At 39.6% G+C, this 25729-nt stretch overlaps 3 protein-coding genes across 5 annotated transcripts; 2 read left to right on the top strand and 1 right to left on the bottom strand.

Annotated features, from left to right (window-relative positions):
• Nucleotides 1–4352: 4352 nt before the first annotated feature.
• Nucleotides 4353–15421, top strand: LOC100262559 (probable pectin methyltransferase QUA2). Of its 2 annotated transcripts, XM_010666035.3 has the most exons (10): nt 4353–5587; nt 5828–5857; nt 6181–6901; nt 7003–7135; nt 7892–8132; nt 8675–8900; nt 9065–9240; nt 9481–9784; nt 10696–10834; nt 14739–15421. In XM_010666035.3, the coding sequence occupies exons 3-10, from the start codon at nt 6189–6191 to the stop codon at nt 14895–14897; spliced, it is 2091 nt and encodes a 696-aa protein (XP_010664337.1). In that variant the 5' UTR covers nt 4353–5587; nt 5828–5857; nt 6181–6188; the 3' UTR covers nt 14898–15421. The 2 variants fall into 2 exon arrangements, with proteins under 2 accessions (XP_010664337.1, XP_002285784.1); XM_002285748.5 differs by lacking the exon at nt 5828–5857.
• Nucleotides 15422–16054: 633 nt separating this feature from the next.
• On the top strand, nt 16055–22251 carry LOC100257435 (protein WHAT'S THIS FACTOR 1 homolog, chloroplastic). The gene is made up of 2 exons (XM_003634427.4): nt 16055–17958; nt 19091–22251. The coding sequence occupies exon 1, from the start codon at nt 16602–16604 to the stop codon at nt 17817–17819; it is 1218 nt and encodes a 405-aa protein (XP_003634475.1). The 5' UTR covers nt 16055–16601; the 3' UTR covers nt 17820–17958; nt 19091–22251.
• On the bottom strand, nt 21908–25729 carry LOC100252301 (uncharacterized). Of its 2 annotated transcripts, XM_002285750.4 has the most exons (5): nt 25344–25729; nt 24614–25079; nt 23197–24526; nt 22932–23078; nt 21908–22779 (listed from the first exon to the last, which is right to left on the bottom strand). In XM_002285750.4, exons 2-5 carry the CDS (start codon nt 24668–24670, stop codon nt 22256–22258), a joined length of 2058 nt encoding a protein of 685 aa, XP_002285786.1. In that variant the 5' UTR covers nt 24671–25079; nt 25344–25729; the 3' UTR covers nt 21908–22255. The 2 variants fall into 2 exon arrangements, with proteins under 2 accessions (XP_002285786.1, XP_059590833.1); XM_059734850.1 differs by having other exon boundaries at nt 24614–25348.

Raw genomic sequence — 25729 nt, 5'->3', positions numbered from 1 at the left:
ATTTTCTCTTTCTAATAACACGCTTTCATACCCATTGTATACATTACATATGTCTAGTGTATATGTATATTACATTTGAAAATTGTCTAATACACCGATGATGAGGAATTTATGGCTTACAGTTGTCAAATTCCTTCTTCTTTCGTTGGCTTTTCTTCTCCAACCTTTCTTTGTACAAAAATATAATCATACGTCGACAACTTGATTGAAGCACTAACGTGGCTCTTCTTGACATATTGGCCTTCGGAGGGCCATTACAGCCTAGTGATGAAAAAGGCCACATGCTTGAATGTGGAGTGCAAGTAGAAAAGAAGAGGGATGGGGACTATGTCGTCTGCTAATTCCTCAAAGAGAGAATGGAAAATGCCCTCACTTAAACACATCACATGCATTTGGGGGACTTGAGGCTTTTTATGGGTGGGTGGACCTCACACTGCCATGCCAATCAATGGTTGCAATCCAATCCAGACACTAATAACAGCATCCGAAAAGAGACTGGTGCTACTTTTCTGGACTTTAGTAAATTTAATTTATAGTACTAAGTATTGCTTAATGGTCAATTCTAAGTTGATAAAGCTCACAAGCCCATCTTGGTCACAGTCATGAGCCTAATGCCCAACCACCCACTAATTTGTGAGGCCTGGGACGACTTCCTATTGTCAATATCGAGGGTGGATGTCGGGTCATCTCCATGCATGTAGACCAACTCCTCTATTGATATGTCCATCCAAATTCTATTTTTAATTTCCATTTTTTTTTCCATATCGATAGGCTTGTAATTATCTTCAGGACCTGATTAATAACTTCATAATGCTACAGATATGGTAATCTGAAAAGCTTGATGGAGGCTAGTGTTGATACAATACACAAATGCGGGAGTCTTCATTACAGACGAAACAATTGCTGATTGCCATTTATTCTAAATATTTGTCTTCTTTTTCATGAGAGATCCAGGGATAGAACCGTTTCACCAGTTTTCGAGGGAGGCATCAACATGTCATATGAGGTTGTTAAGCAGGAAAGATAAACCATGCGTGTTGATATCAAGCGGAAACCAGGCAAAAAGACAGAGAGGGTCATGACTGCATCGACTCCTTTTCCCTCAAAACCTCTCTGGTTTTACATTTTCTTTTTGGGTTAAATCTTGGCCGTTGCATGATTGGTATGAGGGAAAGCCCCTTGTCATAATCTGAAAAATCGAATCGCCTTTATAATTCTGGTTGCCTAGTCTCAAATCATCATAGTTGGACATGATGACAAGGACAGCCCCATTATCACGTAATCTAAATTTTACATAGGATTAAATATTTGATCCAGTTTGGTGGATTTGCAGTTACTCCAAATCTATTCATTTAAAAAACCAGCGGTTCGTCAACTAGTAATTTAAGTATTTAACAATAAAGCAACTTATTTTAAAAATAAAACTATGCTTTAATAATTAAAATTATTAGGAACAAAAACGTCTGAAAGTGAAAACCAAGGAAACCAAGTCTCATCGGGTGACTGCTGTCCCATCGATCACAAAAGGCATAGTGGATGCAGTGCCCTGCCTCACGGGTGCGCTGCAGACTGAAGGCCCGAAAAGTCATAGTGGAGAAAATTATTATATCAATCATAGTCATAATAAAAAAAACATTTACATTGTTGTATTTTTTATATAATATATTATGATTATCTACAAAACCGCGTCGAAACCACATTCGATGATTCTTATGTTATCAATCATGACCCTCTTGACATACACAGAGAAAATATTTCAAACAAAAAAGAAAAAGTAAGGAAAAAGAAAAAGATTAGAGCGATTCCCATTTGATTATCCGCGGCTTTGGCTTCTCCTTTGCCTGTAACTTACACCGACCTGGTGTAAAGGCATTGCAAATGTGCTAAAGCCACCTAGTATCAAGCCCAAAGGAAAATTGGAAATTTTCTTGAATTAATTTTTCAATCATGGTCCAAACTGCCATGATCCCGTTTCTAGATTATTCTATGGATTCATGTATTGGATTTGGTAACTTCTTTTATTAAATAACAAATGAAACCCACTATTCTCACGTGAAATGTTCTGTAACTTTTGACCCACACAGAGAAAAGCTGCTGCCCCAAAACTCTCCCTCTCGCTGATTGGTGTTCATCGTAATTCTACATGCACACATTTTTAAGTCAAAGGGACGATGAAGGGGTTTAGCATTAAAGGAAGTGTATTTTAATATGTATGTGAATAAATATATATAATGCTTACACTTGACTTTTAATGATCGCAGTTATGGTTAATTTTAAAATAAACTGCATGATCACATTAAATATTGAGCACCTCATATAGCTGACACGCTATGAGTAATTAAACATTACCGACCGTTGCAAAATTTTTTCACTTTAAAATGTTGGGTGCATCCTCGTAATGGGTGACACGAATTTACAAAAGTTGAAGCATGGAAGCAAGTGACACTCCCAACATTATGATTGGCCAGAATGAGATGGGATCGCGGATTATGAGCGTGAAAATTGTAAGCAATGTTAATACTCAGGAGGAACCCCACCGTCGAAGCTTTTGTGGTTTACTTTAGACCCCACAAAACCAACAAAATGGAGTTCAATAAATAGTGAAGCTTTGGTACGGAGGTGAAGTGCTGATGAAAAACATATTGGTTCTCTGGTTGGGACATTTAAGGATTGTACTGGAAAAATGTAGGCCACTCTGTATTTCAATAACCGTCAACGTGGTTGGTTTACTCGGTTACGTGAGTGGCCACTGGCCAGTGGGGTGGGTTGAGCTTGAGTCAAGTGCGGGGAGAGAGATGGGAGATCCATTCCACAAACGTACTGAAAATGTAGGCCATTCTTCCCATATGGATAATGTGATACCCTCGTCTTAGGTGGCCACACGCAAGCAATGCGTCTGCTTACGAAGATTAGTAATTTTGAAAGAAAATTTTTAAATTTGTAATTTTCTTTAGTGAGTTAGACAAATTGGCAACAAGATTAGCAATTTCTTTCAAAATTCTTACTCAAATGGAAAATAAACCATCAAGTAAACTGACTCTTCCAAAAGTCGTTCCATTCTGGGTCAGACACTTAAATGGGAGCATGATGAGTGCTGATAATTCATAAATTAAATGTTGTTTAATTAATGGTACGATATTTTAGGATGCTAAATGATATATACTTGTATTTATTATATTGTTTGCTTGATTTCAACGGAAATAATAATAATAATAATTTCATTCCAAATAACCCAAATATAAAAGCTGTAAGCGACAGCTGCGACAGAATTGTTACTGTGGAAGGATATAATAAGCCAGGGTGTCTGAACTCCTTTCTGATTTCAGCAGTCAAATTTTCAAATTGAATAGTAGCCTAAGAGGCTAGGTAGTCAAAGAAGTGAACACATCCTAATCTTTTTCTGATACCTTTGTGTATAAATTATTTGGATACAGTGCTTTTTAACTTTTTTATTTTTTTTATTTCTGTAATATTTTTTTTTTATTTTACTTATTGTCTCTTGAAAAGTGATAACAAAAATAAATATATAATTATTATTTTAAAACAAAAATTGACTTGTATTTAATATTTTCCTGTCTGGTTTTAAAACACAAAACAGTTCGTACAAATAAATAAATTTATTAAGTTTCAATAATGACTAATATTTCGAATGAGTTTTAGGCTTATGACAAGGACAATATGAATTCTATCATCTGCACATGTCATTATTAGTTTTATTAGTGGACAGCAGCAATCGATGTCGCATCCAGCTCTCTCAGGGGTCAGGGGTCAAATATTTTAATAATCTATCCTTTTAGAATTAGTATTAGTATTAGTATTACCTTTGGAATGGAAAAGAAAAAAATGAAAAGATTTTATTATATGGTTTCGTCATAAAAAATGGTAACGTATAGAAAATAGGAAAATGAGACTAGAAACGTGGGATGATCCATCCATCCATCAGGGGCAAGTGGCGGTACAAAATTTCAGGCGTGGATTTTGTCTGTTGTCTGTATAGGTGGTGGGCGGAGAAAAGATTGAATCCCGTGAAGACTTGGAATTCTAAGCCGCGTTCACCGCGCCAGAAGAAACAAAAAAAATAACAGAACCAACAAGTCACGAGTCAAGAAACAACTCATCCAGTAAGCAGTGTACAGATACTCTCTCCCCACCCCCACCGCACCTCTCATTTCATTATTTCACACACATGAGAGTTGACACTTGAGCCCTTCACGCACCCATGCTCATCCCTCCTAAAACCGACATTAGGGCGTTCCCCCCACCCCCCCGGCTTCACCGACACACTGACGCGGAGGCACGCTGGGCCCCACGCTTTAAATTTATACATCTAATTCTTGGAAGCCTTCCAAATTGACTCTCCTTGCCTTTGCATGTGACCCTCTCCTCACCCTCCCTATTCACATTTAAAAACATCTGGAATCATTCCAAGCCCCCTGTTTTTTTTAATGATTTTGTGTTCATCCATGGCGCCTTCACATGATAATACTCACTTCCCTCGTCAATTTTATGGAACGTAAAAAAGACTCCGAATTCCCATCTTGCCCCTGTGTTTTTTTGCTGACGTGGGTGCCGGTGATTAGGAGGAATCTGACATATCAGAACCCTCTTGAATTCTTTCTCCAAATGCACCGCGAATCTCAGGGGCTCGTGAAGGGCTATTTTCAATAGGAGTGTCCTTTTCCGCTTTGGATTGGAATGATTACTGCCAGTAATTACAGTTGAAAATCTGTCTTTAAATTAGGGTTTGAATCTCCATTTCACCCATAAAAAGGACACCCATGTCACCGACTCAATCAAATTGGAAAGGAAATGAGTAAAAGCGGCGATGCTATGGTACAGTTCAAAGGGAGTGGGTGGGTGTACCAGAAGAGTAGATGAGATAGGATTTTGGGGTTTTACCTGTGAATTAATTTGGGATTTTGTCGTCTCCAATGGTAGGGGTGTGTAAAGTGTGATATTAATAGAAAAGGGTTTATTCATTTCATATTATTATATAATGGTCTGAGTCCGAAAAATCCGGCGTAGTATAGCATCTCATATTCGAAGGGGTGTGTGTAACAATGTCATGAATTTTGGTGTCAGCTGTCTCTTTCTCCTCCCCTTCGCAGATCTACACGCTCTGGCCGCTGTAAAATTCCTCCACTTGTAGAGAGACGGGCAGGGGAAGAGAGGGACTGCGACGACAGAGTGTATTTCGTGGGAATTATATACTTATACTGCATTTTCTCTTTCTAGATTTGGACTGAATTGTTAATTTGGATTGGGTCTGGTTTGGACGTAAAATATTTGAGAATTACAGTTTGGGATAGAAACTAGAAAGGTTTAGTTAAAGAGATAAAATCACTACATTTATTGTATTGGCAAACAAACGATAGTTTTCACCAGTTCCGTCGTGACTGGATCGAAACATACAAACTCTTCTTCGCTTCCTATATCTTTAAACTATCAGAGGCAAAGCTAGCGATAGAGATGAGATGCTATCGATGCTGAACAAGACAAGGATGTTTGTGGCGTAGTCATTCACGAATTCCGCACCTGAGTTCGCTGATTTTCTGGGCTTCGTTCTCTCTTTCTACCTGAAATTCAGGTACTCTTTTTTTTCTTCCGCGACAACTTTCCCTTTTCGTTTCATGATTCGATTTTCAATACATCCGGCTATTTAATTTTTTATATTTTTTATTTTTTATTTTCTTTCTGGTTAGCTGATGGACGGATCTAAAATGGGTTTTCAGTAAAGTTTTTGTAGGTCTGATTTTTATTTTCAGTTTAAGCTACTTGACTGAAGTGAATATTTATTGAGTCGAACTTGCCCTTTCGATACTTTCAGGTTACGGAACTCGTTGAAAGTCACTTAATGGTTAGTTACTTGGGATTTTTTTTTCCTTGTTTTTCATCTGAATTTGTTCCTTTTTTTCTCTTTCACGCTTACTAAAAAATAAGATTTTGATAGGCTATGGATCCAGTAAGACAAATTGGGAGTCTGCTGTACCATTTCTTCATGTCTTCACTGGTTTGAAAGAGGAACTCTTCTGGGTTTCTCTATTTTTTAACATTTAACCTTTTTTTTTTCGTGGGTTTTTCCTAGGTTTTATTTGTTTGAGTGAACTGCTTTTCTGGACTTCTCTGTTTCGCCATAAATTTTCATTTCCTTTTTGACAATTTGTCCCTGTGGGCTTTCAGGTCAGAAAATGTCCAGGGCTATGCACAGAGGTGTATCTGGGTTACGGATCTCTGGGAACAGTCATGATTCCCGGGACTCTCAAATGAAAGTTAAAACAGAGAAGGAGGATTCTGAAAAAAATCGGTCTTCTGATCACACCTGTTTATCTTTCAAATTCCCTAGTGTACCCTTCCCAGATAATTCTTCATCGAAGCATGGTATTAGTGAGAATGGTTTTGCATCTGATACCTTCAGTGCTGGAAGTCCAAGAAGCCGCCACAAATTAACTATGCTCGTCCTCAAGTTGAGCTTAGTTCTGATTGTAGTTCTGGCCCTTACTGGATCTTTCTTGTGGACAATCTCCATTACAACCTCATCAAGAGGTCAAATATTTCATTCTCATGGTTATAGGCGACTCTATGAGCAACTTGTTTCAGACCTATGGGATATTGGAGAGCTCTCTCTTGGCCCTGCAAGGTTGAAAGAAGTAGAATTCTGTCCTTTGGAATATGAAAATCATGTTCCTTGCTTCAATGTCTCTGAGAGTCTTGCTCTGGGTTATTCTGATGGAGAAGAGTTAAATCGTCGCTGTGGGCATGGGATAAGGCAAAATTGCTTATTTCCTCCCCCTGTGAATTATAGGATTCCTCTTAGGTGGCCCACTGGAAGAGATATCATTTGGGTTGCAAATGTTAAAATTACTGCACAAGAGGTACTATCCTCTGGTAGCTTGACCAAGAGGTGAATGGAGATTTCTCTTATGAACCCTAAATGTATTATATCTTGCATTTTGTGTTTTTCACCCTGATTTCCTTTGGTTTCTCCATTGAATGGTGTTTCAGGATGATGATGTTGGAGGAAGAGCAGATTTCCTTCCGTTCAGCCTCTCTTATGTTTGATGGAGTTGAAGACTACTCACATCAAATTGCAGAAATGATTGGGCTGAGAAATGAATCCAACTTCATTCAAGCTGGGGTAAGTTGATATTTATTTCTCATGTGAAACCAAGATGTTAAAAATGTTCCAACCTGCAACACAAAGGATAAGAGTTTCAATTTCTGACTCAATAGGTATAGCAAGTTACTAATGAATATGTAAAATTTTCACCTCTAGCCCGCAACTCTGGCAATCTGCACAGATCATTATTTACATTTATATATTCTCTAGTAGCAAAATCTAACATGAATGGAAATTCCATATGACAATTGCATGACCGCATAGAATGCTTTGATAAGTTTCTTTCATGTTATTGAGCTTATTATGCTCACTGCACATTGTCATTACATCTAGTGCAAATCAAGTTACTGTGGATGTCGTATCTGGGATCATGTTATTAGTTACTCATCTTGCAAGATATTCATAATTGTTTATTTAGAAGTAACCTTATGAATCGAATGATCTCACATTGTCATAGTGTCTATCTGATGCATACTCGTGCTCATGTTCTATTTGCATGGTTTTGAAAAATTGGACTTGGACATCTCCTTACAATGATTTGTGCTTGAAAGGACATTTGACCTTATTAAACTGATCAAAAGCTTTCTGAAATAGATGGTGTTTGACTATCATGTGTCAACTGTTGGTTCCTAAACCTTATGACATTTCTCCAATGGATGATGTTTAATTATCATGCATGATCAGGGGGTTTGAGAACTGAAGTTAATTGATGCTTCTTGGGTGAATCAGTGTGATGGACCAAAAGAAACTAACTAGATTGCAATTCTTTTTCAGGTTCGGACCATCTTGGATATAGGATGTGGTTATGGTAGCTTTGGAGCACATCTCTTTTCAAAAGAGATCTTAACTATGTGCATTGCAAGCTATGAGGCTTCAGGCAGTCAAGTTCAACTAACTCTTGAGAGAGGTCTTCCTGCAATGATTGGTTCATTTACTTCAAAGCAGATGCCATATCCATATCTTTCCTTTGATATGGTGCATTGTGCTCGATGTGGCATTGACTGGGACCAAAAAGGTACCAACTAAAATTGATTTAGTAATACCTTTTTAGGAGATGGGGATAGAATTGGTATTCATATTGGCATACATATCTGAATGCTAGCACCAAAACAAGCAAGCATGTTTCTTATGTATTTTTTACTTCTTCTTCTTTTGTTAATTTATAATTTGCTTATAAGCATATACTAGTTTTTTAAGTTACAGGCAAAATAAATTTCAGGGGAAATAAAGGACTCTTGTATTAGTATAGTATTGTATTTTGGACAGGGTATATCCTTTTGGACTGCTTTCTACATTACAAATAATTGTTGTAGAGAGTTATATATACTACACAGAGATCCATCATATATGCATATGATAGTAGAATAATGTTGAGGATAGTAGTTGAGGTCTGCAAGGGGAAAAAAATCCATAGACTGCTTTGTGGGTTTCAAGAATTTTAAACCCATCTCTTTTTTAACTTTTACCACAAAAAACAAGACCATGTGATGCACAAGTATGTAAATTGTTGGATTTGACATACTGTATTTTATAATATACATTTTTTCTCTGGTGTAGATGGCATTCTCTTGATTGAAGTTGATAGAGTTTTGAGGCCAGGAGGATACTTTGTTTGGACTTCACCTCTTACCAATGCTCAGAGGTTCCTTCGTAACAAAGAGATGCAGAAGAGGTGGAACTTCGTACGTAACTTTGCAGAAAATCTCTGCTGGGAAATGTTATCACAGCAAGATGAAACTGCTGTATGGAAAAAGACCAGTAAAAAGAGTTGTTATGCTTCTCGGTGAGGCAGCTGGATATTTAGCTGTTTTCCTATTTCATTTTTTATTTCAGTTAATAAATGAATGCATTATTAATTGAAGTAATATATAATACAAAATGGTGGCCTTAATTCCATGATAATAATCGGTGGTTCTGATAAGTAGTGCAAATTGCTTGTATTTCTAGGAAACCTGGTTCAGGCCCTTCAATTTGCAGTAAACGCCATGATGGTGAATCTCCATATTATCGGCCACTGGAAGCCTGCATAGGGGGGACTCAGAGCAGCCGATGGATTCCTATAAAAGCAAGGACAACCTGGCCTTCTAGAGCTAAATTGAACTCGAGTGAACTTCAAATTTATGGTATTTTTTATCTTCTTTTACATGGATTTGGATGCAAAATCTCATTGAATCAGCATCTTGGTAGAAAATAGTGTCATCTTATTAGTACTTAGAATGAAAATTTGGTCCATTATTTCTTATCAGTATGCCCTTTTTGATTGGCAAAATACAAATATAAATTAACAGCATACTGATACGACCATTTGCTATCTGTATGCTGATAAACCGCCTTTTGATGTAATGATTCCTTTGTTTTATCAGATCTACATTCGGAAGAGTTTGCTGAAGATACCCAACATTGGAACTTAGCCATTCGCAATTATTGGTCACTTCTGTCACCACTAATATTCTCAGATCATCCAAAGAGACCTGGTGATGAGGATCCTTCTCCACCTTTTAACATGCTCAGGAATGTGCTAGACATGAATGCACATCTAGGCGGTTTCAATTCTGCTTTATTGGAAGCCGGGAAATCTGTGTGGGTTATGAACGTGGTCCCTACAATTGGGCACAATTACCTTCCCTTGATCCTGGATAGAGGATTTGTTGGCGTATTGCATGACTGGTAAGTTCTACCTTGTACCTCTGGTTGGGAATGTGCTCTGTTTATGTCCTCTCTAAATACCAATCCTAATATTGAAATTCTTGCTTGACCTGGAATCTTAATCACTATTCACTATCATGAACAAATTTTAATTCATTTTTTCCTCCTGTTCATGAAGATTTACAGTGACTATAATGATATCAGCTTTTGTATTTAACTGGTGAACATTGAGAGTCACTGACTTGCTTTTCCCCTGTAGGTCAGTAAGAGTGATCAATTAGATGTATGTTTGTCCAGAATGATTTGTTAGCCTGTTGTCTTTGACCGCACGACCAAACACTATTATCACCAAAGAGGCTTTGACATTCTTGATCTAGGATTCAAATGCCTAGTTTTATAATTCATGGAAGCTTTTCATCAGAAAAGAAATTCATACTTAATTGGATTTCCATGATTTTAATCAATGAGTTCATGGGCACAACTACTGTATAGCACAATAGCCTAATTGGTTATTGGAAGTAATAGATTAATTTGGAACCCTGAAGTTGGTTTTGATTATCTCTGAATTTTTTCAGAGTGAAAGCATAAAGCTCTAAAAGGCAATATATGTTTAGAGAAAAAAGACAGCTGCATTTCCAGGCTTTCAGAATATTATGGGAATTGTTCAGATGATTCATTTCTGCATGTGAATTTTGAGCTATTTTTAGTGGGAATTATTGAATTATATGGGATGATCTCTGGAGTTGTTTGCAACACTAAAAGCTGTATAGTTCTTGATTTTATTCATGAAAATGATAAAACGCTCTGGTTTATCTCATGTTTTGATTTCTATTTCACATATTTATCTATCTTGGGAGATCATTGTAACATTTCTACTTGTATATTTCTTTCTAATTTTTGTGTTACTTATCATCTATTTTTTCCCTTTATAGGTGCGAAGCATTTCCAACATACCCTAGAACTTATGATATGGTGCATGCTGCTGGACTTCTATCTCTTGAAACTAGTCAGCAGCGCAGGTGCACCATGCTCGATCTATTCACAGAGATAGACCGGTTACTTCGTCCAGAGGTACCTGAACCATTCTTTCTTTTTAATTCTGTGTTCAGTTGCTACACTTTGATTTCCTTGTTCTTAATACTAAAGTTAAGTTGGAGCAGGATCATTGAATAGGCATATGCCAACATGGTAGTTTGAATAATAAATTTGTAAGATGAGGGTATTATAATTCTCTTTCTTTTATAATGGGTTATGATACATAATTTTAAAATTCTATCATTCTTGTGTGACTTTGGTGTGCATAAAGAAGATGGTTACAATGTACATTAATACAATATTGATAAATCTCATAATTCAATAAATTGTAGAAATTAAAGGAAAGATGGGACTAAAAATCTTTTACAAGATTATCAGCTCAGGTTGAGCCATTTGGCATTTTTAATGAAATTTTATTACCCATGAAAAATATAATTGAAGAAGCAGCTTCTATAGGTCTTATGCAATAGGGGCTTTGGGAAATAGGTGTTCTTGTTAATGTCATTTATTTATATATGTGTGTGTGTATTGTTAACGTCCTATATTCTGAGCAAGCACCTTCTAAAACACCTTTTCTTAATCCTGTTCTGGGGGAATTCTTGTTAGTCTCATCAATTCACAGAAGAAGCCATTTTTAAGCTTCCTGACATTGTCATGCAACAGACGTGCTTTCTTTTTTTTCCTCTTTTTGTCCAATATATATTCATGATTCAAATTCTTTTTGTTTAGATGTGTTTTAGCACATATATTAACACTTCACTTTCAGATGCCGCAGAATTGTTGGATTCAATTACTCATGAACCATCACCTTATTTTAAACAGTACTTGGTTAGGTAGCTTAGTGTCACGGACTTAGTCGTTCACTAAGCTCGTGCGGCACTTAGACAAGCCAAGACGCTTGATCTTGCTAAGTCAGCCTTGCTCCCCAATGCTTAGCTTGCTAGGCTAAGACACTTGCAACTCAAAAGCTTAAGAAGCTTGGTAGGCAACTCCTTAAAGAATGGAAGCTTTATTATCTCAAGAAAGCCTTTACAAGTGCTTGGATGCTCACTTGCTTGGTTAGGAAGTGATTTGGGTGGTGCCTTGGCCAAATGAGGCCCTCACCTATTTATAGGCACCAAGGGAACTCTCTAGAACCTTGGAGGGTTCCCTTACAAATCAAGAATATTCTAGAACATCCTACCCTATTCTATGTACAACCCTATGTACAAGAATATACAAGAGATTCCTAGAAGTCTCTAGAAAGCCTTGGACTCCTCCCATGCCTTCCACCATAGTGTAGAGATGTGTGGACATCTCTAGGCATTTCTAGAACCTTCCACACTCTTCCCACCAATGACTTAGTGTAGATGGCTCCAGGAGTTTCCAGAAGCTTCCTTCCTCCTATATAAGCCCATGGGGAGGGTCATTTGAAGCATCCTGTGACACTCTCCCCCACCGATGCCGTCGACGTCCTCGTCGTTGCCTCATTCTGAAACTTCTCGATGTGTTTCCAGAATTTTCTCAAGGCATCCGCATGTTCCCAACTTACCTGCCTCTTGGGTAGTCCTTCCCATCGGACTAGATACTCTATCACAGGAGGGACCCCTTGTCTCCTAGTGACCCGTTCAGCCAGGATATTCTTCACCTCCTTCTCCCGTGAGGCTTCAGATGGATGCAGACCCGTGCGCTTCCAATGCTTAGAGTGCTGCTTCCTCTTACCTATTGAGTTCACCTTTCCCTTGGTGACCTCTTCCATGTGTGTGCGGGCTACCTCAGCTCGCTCCCCTTTTTCCTCCTTTACTTGCACCCCTGCTAGTAAGGAGGTCTCAGGCGTACTAGGCTTCGGGTTGAATTGGAGGGCACCTAGTAGCTGCATTGAGCCCATATGTGCTTCGTCCTCCTGCTCCCTCTCCTCGATCATGGCACTGAGCGCCTTCCTCTTTGGACAATCCCGTGCCCAATGTGGTCCGTCACATAGGAAGCATTTGATTTTTGGCGTAAACTCCTTCCTTTCCGCCTTATCCCTTCCTTCCCGGACGTTAGACGTCTTGCCTGATCCCTTTTTAGGAGCATTGTGGTCCCTTGGAACCTCGTTTCCCCCACCCATGGCGTGGCTATCCTCCAAAGACTCGACCTTGGAGGAGTCTCCCCTCTTATAATCCGTTAAAGATTCTGCTACTGACATAGCAGTGGCTAAGTCTTGAACACATCGGCGCCTTAATTCCTGCTCGGCCCACCCTTGCAGGTTATCCATGAAGTTGAATAGCAGCTCCTCCTGAGTCATGTTAGGAATCTCAAGCATGAGCGAAGAGAATTCCTTGACGTAGTCGCGTATTGAGCCTGTGTGCTTAAGACGCCGCATGTTTTTCCTAGCCAGGTAAGCCACGTCCTCGGGGTAGAACTGCTTTTTGATCTCCCTCTTGAAATCCTCCCATGTCTCTATGGTGCAAATGCCTTTCTCCATATCGGCAAACCTTCGACGCCACCATAGAGTAGCTGTGTCAGTAAGGTAGAGAGTTGCAGTTCTTACCTTAGCCGCCTCATCCGTCAATGCGATAGCCTCAAAGTATCGCTCCATATGCCATAAGAAGTTATCCAACTCCTTGGCATCCCGATTGCCACTAAACCTATGTGGCTTCGGCACCTCCACCCTAGATGCCTCCTGTGTGGCCATGACCCGTGCCGACACAGCAGCCTTGTAGATGGCCAACTCCTGCCTCACCTCCTGGTCTCGGGCCTCCATGCGCGCAGCCAAGGCCTCCATCCTTGACTCCATGCTAGCAAGCATGCTTAAGACCTTTCCTTGGAAGGACACAAACTCCTCGTGCGACACTGGTTGAACCTGTGAGATTAGCACCCCCTCGCGAAGGTCTTGGATCTGCTCCCTTAGATCCTCTAAGCCCTTCTCCATGCCTTGCTCGATCAAGTCCAACCCCTCCCGAGTGTCTGCCATGGCTAGCTCCACCTTGGCTAACCTTGCCTCCATGTTGGCTAAGGCGTCACGAGACTTATCCTTCCTGCCCCTGCCCCGTGCAGTAGGCTCGGTCTCCCTCCCACGGGTTTGCTCACTAGTCTCCTCCACGTTGGAACCCGACATGCTTCCCTTGCTATGCCCACCTCGTAACCGCGCTCTGATACCACTTGTCACGGACTTAGTCGTTCACTAAGCTCGTGCGGCACTTAGACAAGCCAAGACGCTTGATCTTGCTAAGTCAGCCTTGCTCCCCAATGCTTAGCTTGCTAGGCTAAGACACTTGCAACTCAAAAGCTTAAGAAGCTTGGTAGGCAACTCCTTAAAGAATGGAAGCTTTATTATCTCAAGAAAGCCTTTACAAGTGCTTGGATGCTCACTTGCTTGGTTAGGAAGTGATTTGGGTGGTGCCTTGGCCAAATGAGGCCCTCACCTATTTATAGGCACCAAGGGAACTCTCTAGAACCTTGGAGGGTTCCCTTACAAATCAAGAATATTCTAGAACATCCTACCCTATTCTATGTACAACCCTATGTACAAGAATATACAAGAGATTCCTAGAAGTCTCTAGAAAGCCTTGGACTCCTCCCATGCCTTCCACCATAGTGTAGAGATGTGTGGACATCTCTAGGCATTTCTAGAACCTTCCACACTCTTCCCACCAATGACTTAGTGTAGATGGCTCCAGGAGTTTCCAGAAGCTTCCTTCCTCCTATATAAGCCCATGGGGAGGGTCATTTGAAGCATCCTGTGACATTAGGTTGACTTTGCAGCTGGATTGATTTATGTAGGTTGAGCAGGTGGTGGCCCTGAACTTAAAAACTTGTCTTTTATACTGTCTTCTAGTTACAAAACTGTCATTCATGCTGTATATATTGCTTTAGCCGTTTGGTAGGTGGGGAATTAAGGGGAAGCGTTTGATTTCTTTTCTGGTTGCTCCTTTGATGCTCTGTTCTCAAAATTACTGATGTAGATGGCTTCATGCAGGGGTGGGTGATACTTCGGGATACCGTTTCTCTTATTGATTCAGCAAGAATGCTCATAACAAGGCTGAAATGGGATGCACGAGTTGTGGAGATTGAGAGTAACAGTAATGAGAGATTGCTGGTCTGCCAGAAACCTTTCTTTAAGCGACAAACAAACTGATGATGAATTTTGGGAGGGAGCCCAAGAAGTAAGAATATGATACTCAATTCATTTTCAAGATGTTAAATAGTGGTCATAAAGCTCCACCATGAAAAGGGGGGAAATCAAAAATTTTGAAGAGAAGAAAAAACCAGAAAACAAAGAGACGTGAGTGGAACCAACCACAAATCCTATGGGGTCGTAAGGCGTACATAGGGACATGTAATTATGCAATTGAGGCACAGGGCGAGAAGTATAGGATTAGTCATTTAATTTTCCATGTGATGTCTCACTACAACTATACAACCACATAATGATTTAGATTGTGAAGATAATTACAGAATAAGAAGCAAGTAAGGCTTGCTTTGTTGTCAGTTATATAGAACCCTTGGCAGTGCATTTATGTGGGGGAATTTTTTTTTTTTTTTTTCATATTATGTGCCCTATACCTTTACCTTTAAGCAACACAATGATTTCCATTGTAAAACTCATTATTCGCCTCTTTCAAAGGGTTGATTATTGAAGGGTGATTAGAGTTTTTTTTAGCTCTTATTAACGACCAAATCACTGGCATGCATGTGGTCCATGTAAAGGAGGAACAAAAAGACTTTTAAAGATAGAGAAAGTACAGAGACGTTGGTGGAAGCCCAGTTGCGCCCACTCCAAATTCCAATGATTGAACATTGAGCTGGAGCACCCAGTACAATTAATATGAGGTGATAGAAACAGTTTTGGGGGGAGAGCAAATGAGCAATAATACAATCAGTGCTGCAAAACTACTGTTTTGATCCCCAGTGTTGTACTAGGTTTTGGGCGGAGTTCTTAGATGGGCCCTTTAAAATTTCTGTGCTCCAATCAAATGGATCTGACCAGGGTTCTGCTTTTACATGATGATGCGCGCATCCCACGACCCCGTTTTACTACGTGATAGTGTGATACAGATATCTACAAGAAGGAAGAGTATAATCTTATTTCACTACATTACACTCGATCTCAATTTGTTACAAATTACATGATCAATCTACTCGAGAATTAATCAAAAGAGTTTTAGTTCTAATTTTTTTAATCAAAGCACACCACTTAAGTTAATAGCCAATAAGATTATTACTTTCCTTCAAACCCCATCTGATCTTAGCCAAGTAGGGAGAGTGGAGGTCAGACCTAAAATACATTTTTTTTTTTTTTTTTGTTATAAGGTAATTTATCTGAGTCATACTTTTATTGAAAGTCAAATATGCCGTCATCGTACAAGACGCAATCTTTGTATGTATGTTTGATCAATTCAACTTATTTATATTTGTATATTATATATAATTACACTGAATGCACAGTGCACATAAAAAATAATTACTTCTTGCTCTCCAAACTAATGTTTTTATAAACATAATTAAAATAGATATGGAAATCAGATTCATTTACGTGAAAAATGAGGTTTTTTGGGACAACAATTCCTTTTTAAAATGTACGGTTGGTATAGGGATGAGCCATGACCGACGAGTGACTACAGCGCGTATCTATATATATATATATATATATATATATATATATGTACATATTTCCTCCTTCAATGGCTGTGTAACTAGGGATAAGTTTGGGCATCTGGACCTGAGTGGGGCCTACGCTGCCCACATGTACGGCCCAAAGATTGCCGGCCGGCCGGCCTGAGGCATCGGGAACCTAGATGGAAGCAGCGGAAAGTGAAAAGAAATCAGAAATCCAAATCCAATGGCGTGGTGGTGGCGCCGGCTCATCCTAAGCTCCAAACTCTCCCAGTACAAAACCCTACTCCCTCCCATCTCTTCAAACCCTAAACCCTTAATCTCCTTCTTCTCCACCTCCTTCCTTCGCACCAAAACCCCAAAAAAGCACAAGAAAAGGAGAAAACCCAAGGAAAGTCCCAGAACCAAACTCGTTCAGTCGGAGCCTAATCGCCTCTCCCACTTTGAACTACTTGTCCAACGCGACTCCTTCTTCAGATTCTTCACCAAATCAAAAGATTTTCTCTCCAAACAGCCCGACCACGTCCTCCGCTTCGATGACGCCGGCAAACTCCACCGCGAGCTAGGCTTTCCCCGTGGCCGCAAAGTCATCCGCTCCATCCAGCGCCACCCCTTGATTTTCGAGACGTATCGACACACCGATGGAAAAATGTGGTTCGGCTTTACGGATTTTATGGAGGACCTATTGGAGGAAGAGAAATCCATTATGGAGTCTATGGAGACGGAAAGAGTTACTACGGTGCGGAAACTGCTAATGATGTCTGCCAAGAAGCGGATTCCGTTGAGTAAAATTTATCACTGTAGGGCATTGTTTGGGATTCCGGAGGATTTTAGGGACCGGGTTTCCAAGTATCCGAATTATTTCAAAATTGTGGTTGAAGATGATGGGAAGAGAGTGCTTGAACTAGTGAATTGGGATCCATTGTTAGCCGTGAGTGCGCTGGAGAGGGACTTTATGATTGATGAGGATCGGGTTAAGAAGGCATTTAAGTTTCCAGTGAAACATGGGAAGGACTTGGACTTGGATGAGGGTGATGTGAGGAAGTTGAATTTGTTGAACACTCTCCCGCTCGTCTCGCCATACTCGGATGGATCAGGATTAAATATTTGGACTTTGGAGGCAGAGAAGTATAGGGTTGGGGTGTTGCATGAGTACTTGAGCATGACATTGGAGAAGAGGGCTTCTATACATCATATAGTGGAGTTCAAAGAAGAGTTCAGTTTGACTAAGCATACCTATCAGATGCTTCTGAAGCAGCCCAGGACATTTTATTTGGCAGGGACGGAGATGAATTGGGTTGTTTTCTTGAGAGATGCTTATGATGAAAATGGAGTCTTGATGAATAAGGATCCACAGGTGGTCTTCAATGAGAAGCTTTTTGAATATGCAGAAATGCAAGATATGGAGTCTGATTCTGGTATAAGAAACAAACGTAGAGGTTAACAGTCTGCATGTCTTGTTATTTGTCAAGCTGTACTTGGGACTTAAGTTCCTGATGACAGTTCATAGGGAGAAAAAAAATTTAGGGCAATGAGGGAAGTTAAAGGTAGATTGACAGCAAATTTTGTGGTACATGTACAAGGTAAGCTTTGGCAGATCCCTGTCAATGTTATTATTGTTATTGTCTCCTTTTTCTTTATAATGTGACTTGGAAATTATATTTTTGCTGCTTGGAGCAAGTTTAAATATCCATTTGTTCAGTTGATTGATTTTCTTGGTTCTGATTCCTTATAGATATTATTTCCTGTTGTTGAATTGCATCTTTTGCTAAATTATGTACAATGTTCAGTTGTTTAGATTGTTTACTGCAGTCCGCCTTAAAAGGGTTGCTATATCCCCCTGATGACAATTCTGATTGTGTAGAGCTGAAATGCTCTTCACTTGGTGTTTTGCTCACTAAAAAGATGAAAAAGTATGAAAGTATTAAGTGACTATAAAATTAATGTCTCTCATTGGTTCAGATCTATCGAGCAATTAAGTGTTTGTTATAAGAATATGCTGTCAAGTTCTTTTATTAAGAACCATACAGTATGGACCTTATGGAGCCATATGGGATAATAGTTGGCTGTTATTTTACTGGTGATGCATAGTGCAGCTTGTGCCATCTCCGTTGGTTCCAACAAGCAGCAATCCTTAGTGCTTAGATTGCTTTCTAGAATCATAACAGAGTTCCTGATAATTGTGTGTTCTGAACACTTCTACTATACTCATGGCCAGCTTGATTTTGTACTGAATGCTGTGACCATAAGCTCTAGATTCATTAGTTATTGCTAAATACAGACAAGATGTGATGTAGAAAGTAAAGCAGATGCATGCTGTAAGCTTACTTTGCTACTTAAGAAATGGTCCTGAAGGCATAAATTTGTATTGATCTTGTGCCTTTTCCTGTGGACTCTCTGTCCATTCTCAATGTATAATACACTCATTGATGGGAGAATGTTGCAAAAAAATTCCTTGTTTATTTTGTACTTGGTGTGTCTCCTTTTAGGCACTTATAATATATTTACTCATTTGCCTATCCAAAAAAAGAAAATCCTTGTTTATTTCAAGTTTTCACCATAGTATTTAACATTCATTCTAATTATGTCTGCCATATAGAAGTTCTGTACTTTCTGTCTGTGAAATTAAAAAACATTGACAAGAAGAGAAGGATATCAAGACCTTGGAGAAAAATCCAATCTTGAGGACAGCTAAAATGATTATATCTTTTGCAGGCTTCTGATCAAAAGCCAACGGGCTAATTATGTCTGTTCTTATTGCAACTCTGAGGAATTCTGAAGGTTAGTGAAAGATTTCTGCCATCAGATATCAGTGTGTCTATTTCCAGGTTAGTTGCTATTCTTTGGAAAAACTAGATTAGTTATGTAGATAGTGTCATCCCCTAGCATGATAGGTTCTGTCTTCATGAGTTGCTTCCACAACCCAAAGGGCGTAATATTTTACATTGATCAAAGTTGATATGTCATTTTCCTCTTTAAAGGGAAGTGCATCAAGCATGTGATAGTTGATATTGTAGAAATTAAACATAAACATGAGGAAGCATGCCTGGATGACAAGGAAACTAATTTGGGAGTACTCATAAAAGTGCTTTTTGGCTATATCTTCTCTACTAGTAGCACTTCTATTAGAAATGCTTTTATAGATAATCAATTAGTATTTGGATATAAACTAAAAAAGTTTGGTAGTGTTTGTACTAATAAGATACATAACAAAAATTGATTTTTGGAAAAGTACCTACCAAGTGCTAAATCCAAATTTTAGAGCGATTTTTTGAAATTTTCCAAACATCTAACTTAGAAAGTGCATCTAGTGCTCCTAGAAAACTCCCAAAGACACTCTAAGTTGGATTAAGATCAACCCTCCATTCTACATATGTAACATATCCTGGATTAGTGCTTAACATTTCATATCCTATTTTGTATAAAGATTTTTTAAATTTTATGTCATTGCTGCATTAAGTCCACAATGCATCTCTTGTTAAGTGCTCTTAATCTTAGCATCTATTTGCCTATCAGGAGGAAAAGAATGTCCAAATTGATCTCAAATCTTATTTTTTGTGGCTTGAGACTCTGTTTAAAGATTTATTCATAGTGCATAAACCTTAGGGTGTATTCATAGTGCATAAGCCCTAGGGTGCATTCTTCCAAATTATTGTGCCAATTTTCATCAAGTCGTAAAAAAGTGATTTTATGCATTAGCTTGATCAGCTCTCCTTTTGGATGAGAACTCTATATGTGGATCTGCAGATTTATGCTGTCCCTTTTCTTGGCACCCAGGCTTTCCTAGAATAGTGGCTGTTTCTATATGCTTTATGGTTTAGTCTCCAATTTAATTTTATTATTTTATAGCCTAGTTTTCATTTATTTAATTTGATTATTTTGTTTTCCCTGTTATATTGCACCCAACTTTGGTATAAATCTCTCTCTAAGGTAGACTATAGAACATGGCAGGTCCCACTAAAGATGGGAGGGAATCATTTATTCATGAAATCTTTTAAACTAGATGATATATCTATGGTGATTATCCAATTTTATTTGCTTGTCCCATTGGGGTCACAGGTCTGTACCTTTATATTCCATATGCCAATATGATTACAATCATTTAACTTACATATGATTACAATTATTTAACTTACATGGGATGTTTAACCTATCAAAAAAAACTTACATGGGATGTCTAATGCCTGTCTGGCCACAATTAAGTGATGCATAAATGCATACTTTCCTTGTTTGACAAAAAAATTTAAAAACCTGTGCTCGTCTATTTTTGTAGCCATGTTTCCAGATATCTGTCTGATGGATTTGTATAAAAGTAATTTGAAAAGCTTTTCCACACCAGTACTTTCTTGTGCATGTCAAGGACAGAAAAAGAATGATCCACTCCATGGGCCATCTGATGAGTGTCGGGGACCCTCTTAAGAAATAAGACATTTAGGATTTAGTGACAAATCATTCAAATTGGCCGCTCCCAATCCAGTGTTCGACCAGGTGAAAACATTTATATTGTTAAATTGTCGATTTGGACGTCTATCCCTTGGCTCTCTTTCATGGGTCTCTTTCAAATCCCCCTTGTCTTAGCATCCAATGACAGAATGTTTTTTTTTTGGTCTCCTCCATAAACAAATAGGACTAGATTTTACTTGAGGGGTTGCACTTGAAAAGGAGAAGAGGCAGCAGATAGCCTTATAACTTGTTGGTCTTTAGTTCAGACCAATCTTCAATATATGCCTTTGCACGCCAACCAAAATAACACTGGATCTTATAAAAAAAAAATGGGGCAGTTAGTGGAATGCCAACCTAAAATTTTCTTTTTCAATTCTTAACAGCCTTTTGCCTTGCACTCTAGGGATGAAAGTCTTGCTTGGTCATATTGAGATATGGTTTCTAGGTACGAGATGCCAAAGGCGTGTTCCGTGCTTTCCTCCCTTTCCCAATCGCTTTTAAGCTTTGTTTTCCAATAGGAAAGCGAGAACATAACTCTGTTGACCTAGAAGTCACCAGAGGGGCAGTTTCGCTCCGTTGGAAGCTCTGATGCCAGCTATTTCTTCATTCCCCTGCCTTCATTGCGGGGTGGACCAACATTCTCTCTTGAATGCAACACATGTGGGACAGGTGTGCGGAGCAGGAGGATCACTTAATGTTAGACGTCTATGAATCCATGATTTAGCTGGCAGGATGAGTTCCAACTGCTCCCCTTCACTATTTCTAAGGAAATCTTCTTTTTTGGCAGGAGAAACTATCCTACGGTTTATTATATAACCTATTACAAGCTCATGCTTTCCAATATGATTTGTCTTCATCTTGTTTAGTTTTTTTCTTCTTTTTCAATTGGGGAAATGAAAAAAGAAAAAAGAACCCCATTTCCTATGGATTCAAATATTGTGAAAGAAGTAAATCTCACATAAATTCCAAACTGTTAAGAGTGTTGGGGGGGTTTTGAGGGGGGGGGGGGGGGGGGGTGGGGGGATTAACCATTATGATGATCCACGCTTGAACCAAACCTTTGAAGGAGACTGATAGGGGGCAACAGACTTAAATTGAGTCACCATATTATTTTTTTTCAAAAAAAGAAACAACCACTACATGGAAATCATAGCGGGCCATGAGACATCCACCATGGTATGACACTGCAGATACCGTTTCCACTAGACAAAATCAAGCCAGAATTGCAGACATTCTTGGTATTCAATGAAAAACTCAAACTGAGCTACCTACTGAAGCTAGAAAGTGGGTAGCTTCAGCAAACTAGCTTACTGGATGATGAACATAAGACAAAACCAAAAAAAAAAAAAAATACAGATTCAACAACATGCCTTAAGATTAAAGGGATGCATATTCCAGAAACTTGGCCTTGAGATTTTCACCTGCAACCATAACAGACTAGCGAGATGATGATGCAAGTGCAGATGAACTAGTCTTGAGGGGCGACTGGTGGTGGGTTCTGCTCTTTGACCTGGTCCTGCTCTTATGCCCAACACTCGCACTGCTCCTATGCCCACTGGAGACAAGTGAACCACCTTGGCTCACCCTCTTCACTGCCCTCCGGCGAGAGCTCTGGCCACTGTACCCAAGTGCCGCTTTGGCAACACTATCTGTGGCCACCTCTCGTGCTCTTTGTGGTTTGATGGGCTGCTTGTTGAGGTAAGCTAACTTTGGGAGGAGACTGCCAACTGCCTTGCGGATTTGGTCGTCACTGATGTTGCTTTGGATTGGATTTCCCAGCAGGTTCAGAGCCAGCAAGGAGTTGTAATTAGCCACAAGTTGGCCCAGCGATTTTGTGGTGGTTATCTTGTTGAAGCTAAGGTCCAAGACTGTCAGCTTCAAGAGCCGATGTAAGGCTTCAACATCACTAATCTTGTTTCCCGCAAGATAGAGCTCCTTGATAAGCGTACAATTTGACAACCCTGACACCATTGCAGTCCACAGTCACCTTTAGAATTCTACATGTCTTTTAAGTTTAAAATAGAGTTTGCTCTTGGAAATATTTCATCTTGAAAATAAATAACATGTCTATAAAGTCCAAGTTCATAAACAAGTGTTTGGTGAAGATAATTACCATGCCCAATTCGGGAGATCCGATTGTAACTGAGATCAAGCACCCGCAATCGGGTTAATTCTCTGAGTCCTTCAATGGTGCTGATCTTGTTTCTGGACAAATTGAGGATGTGAAGGCCCTTTGGCAGTGATCCAGGTGTGATATGGACTGCAAATTGATGATGATGAAGAAGAGGAACAAAGCAAAGCTGTTAAGTCGGGACCATCTATACTTTCTAACTGCTGAAAATTCTTTTCAGCTAAGAGCTTCGGACTAAAGCACATACCTATGTAGTTGCTTGATAAGTTGACTGATCGTAGACTGGAGAAGTGTGATATGGTGGGAATAACTTTTAAACCAATACCAGAGATGTGAGCCACAGTTGAAGAAGAATTCAGAGACTGGATCACACTATTGGCATGTAATATTTCCTCTGAAAGATTGGTATTTGGATGCCGAGTCAGGTGTGCTGTACTTCTAGCCGGTGATCTACCTGTCTCAGGAGACGGTGGGAAGATGATATCTTCAACATTGTTGTCATCATTGTCAACTGGCAACGGGGGTTGGGTTTCCAGATCTTTCACCCATTCATCAACTCTTGCAAAGGGTGATGATTCTGCCGAGAAAGCAACCCAGTGATTCTGGGGCCATAAACCAGAAGTTCTACCATGAAAGCCATCCCAGCTCTGGTTGTCATTTGGGTGGTTGTTGCCGGTGAATGATCCAGGTGATTCCAGCTCACTCAACTGCAGAGCTCGATTTGGTTCAAGGGTATCCGAACAGTACCCCCCTTGCTGGTTGAAAGCAGCAGCGATGGGAAGTGGGCGTGGCTTTGTAGTCCATGGTTTGTGGAGGTTCCTGTGGCTCCAAAGGAATAATTTCCACCACAATCTTCTACTCCTTGAAGGCAAAACTTGGCTTGAAGAGCGCTTCTTCAACATCACTCTGTCTGCACTGCGACGACTCAATACAGACCCTGGGCTGCCAGGATTCCTCGGAAAAACATCCTCCCTTGCCCCATCGGCTAAACCCTGCAATTCTTCAAAAGAATGAGACTTGGAAGGGGGCAACTGTCCAGCTATTTTCTTTAGCACATCCCTCGACTCTAAATTAGAACAGGAGCGCTTAAGCTTGGGTGAAGCCCAGAAATCTGCCTTGGGTATGCCCGGATCACTTACATGTCCATTCTGGATCATATCAACACCCTTTTCAGCATCCTTCTCGGCTCTGTCCTCAAATTGTCCATTAACTTCAATATCAAATGAATCAGAATAATTCATGTTTCTGTGTCTCAATTGAAATTCTTCTTCTCCTGCATTAGCTACATGGGTTTGGAGATCAAAATCCGAGAGTTCCCTCTTGATGGAGGAGTTATCTTCGTGCTCGTCTTCTCCTTCATAAGCTACCTCCACTGCTTCACCTTCAATGGGACTCTCATGGCTCATTACCTTGACCTTGCATGTAGAACTCCCCTTGATATCAAAAGGTACTGAGACACTAAAAGAAGTTGTATTTAACTCCTCTGGTTTGGAAGATTTCAAAGGGTGTTCCAGCTTCACTTCCATAGTTCTAACTCCCTTTTTGTGATCAACGGTTTTTGAAGATTCCTCGTCTTCCTGAAATCATAGGCAGCAGAGACAAGAAATTAGCAAAATCACTGGTTGAAACCCAAGCATAATTGAAAACCCACCTGATATTCTCACCTTGTCTTTCTTCTTCTTCTTCCCAACCAGTGCGGAGAAGCAATTGAAAATTGTCATTGCAGACAATGGATGACTCAAAATCTACAAATTCAAGCAGATCCACTCTTTATTCTCAATTTTCTTTCCCTTTTTTTTTCCTCTTTCTTTTCTTACCCTGTTTTTGTTCAATCCAGTGGTACTAATGCTCACATCTCTAATGGCAGAAAAAAGAACCCTCTTTAAGTCAACAAAGATTCTTGAAAGGCAGAGAGATCACATTTTTATTGATGCCTCAATCAAAAAGTTAGCCTTAGCCATAGTCAATAGGAAGTCGCCAAACCAGTAAGCGAGGCCAACCGGAAGACGGCGGAACACCCGGCTTCCAAGAATGGAGGCGTGGTCCGGCCGCAGAAGATAACGCTAGAGTGTCGGCCAGAGTGATATACCCTGCAACTTCTCACCAGTACCTCCACAATAATTCTCCAACCTGCATATGTGTGCATAATCAATCAATAACAAAAAAAAACCCAATCTCAAGAAAATTCCAAAAACCCGTTTAATCTTTATCAACTTTTCCCTGAACAAAAGGTCATAGCGCACAGATCCCCATTGCCAGTCACGGCGATTTCCATAGACCCAGACTCAAAAGACCTCAGTTTTAGATATTTTTCAGACGAAATTCATGAAGGAAAAAAAAAAACCCAATTTGAGGAAATGAAAAGGGTGTTTCATAATGCATAAGATGATATACCTAATGAAGTTGATGTCTGCCAGGTTGAGAGATTGTACAGGAGAGGAGAGAGAATATATGATAGAGACAATTTGTAGGCGGAGGTGGTTTGATTTGGGAGTTATTGAGTGAGTTTTGATCTGGGGTTGGAATAGAACTGCCCAGAAGAGAGTAGAAATAGAGAGTTTGTGGACGGAGGTGGTTTGGTTGGATGTAGCGAGCGAGTTTTGATCTGGGGTTATAATAGAACTGCCCAGAAGAGGGTAGAAATAGATATGGAAAGCAGGATACGACATACGCGCATACAACACGGTTTGGCCCTAACCTTATTTTAATCATCTTTCCTACTTTATATTAAACCCTCCCTATCATTCGTATTTTTTGCACTTGTTCTGTGCTGCAGCGCC

The sequence above is a fragment of the Vitis vinifera genome, chromosome 18 (assembly GCF_030704535.1).
Source record: "Vitis vinifera cultivar Pinot Noir 40024 chromosome 18, ASM3070453v1".
Classification (NCBI taxonomy): domain Eukaryota; kingdom Viridiplantae; phylum Streptophyta; class Magnoliopsida; order Vitales; family Vitaceae; genus Vitis; species Vitis vinifera.
Note: the sequence above shows the minus strand (reverse complement) of the source record. Positions and strands in the feature narration are given on the sequence as shown.

Bases quoted from the DNA above. Each gene is read 5' to 3' on its own strand.
- LOC100262559 (XM_002285748.5), top strand. From the start codon at position 6,189: ATGTCCAGGGCTATGCACAGAGGTGTATCTGGGTTACGGATCTCTGGG. The intron at 7,136-7,891 runs GTAAGTTGATAT...ATTCTTTTTCAG, and splicing joins CCAACTTCATTCAAGCTGGG to GTTCGGACCATCTTGGATAT. The intron at 9,241-9,480 runs GTATTTTTTATC...TTGTTTTATCAG, and splicing joins GAGTGAACTTCAAATTTATG to ATCTACATTCGGAAGAGTTT.
- LOC100257435 (XM_003634427.4), top strand. From the start codon at position 16,602: ATGGCGTGGTGGTGGCGCCGGCTCATCCTAAGCTCCAAACTCTCCCAG.
- LOC100252301 (XM_002285750.4), bottom strand. From the start codon at position 24,670: ATGACAATTTTCAATTGCTTCTCCGCACTGGTTGGGAAGAAGAAGAAG. The intron at 23,079-23,196 runs GTATGTGCTTTA...ATCAATTTGCAG, and splicing joins CTTATCAAGCAACTACATAG to TCCATATCACACCTGGATCA. The intron at 22,780-22,931 runs GTAATTATCTTC...CAATGGTGTCAG, and splicing joins GATCTCCCGAATTGGGCATG to GGTTGTCAAATTGTACGCTT.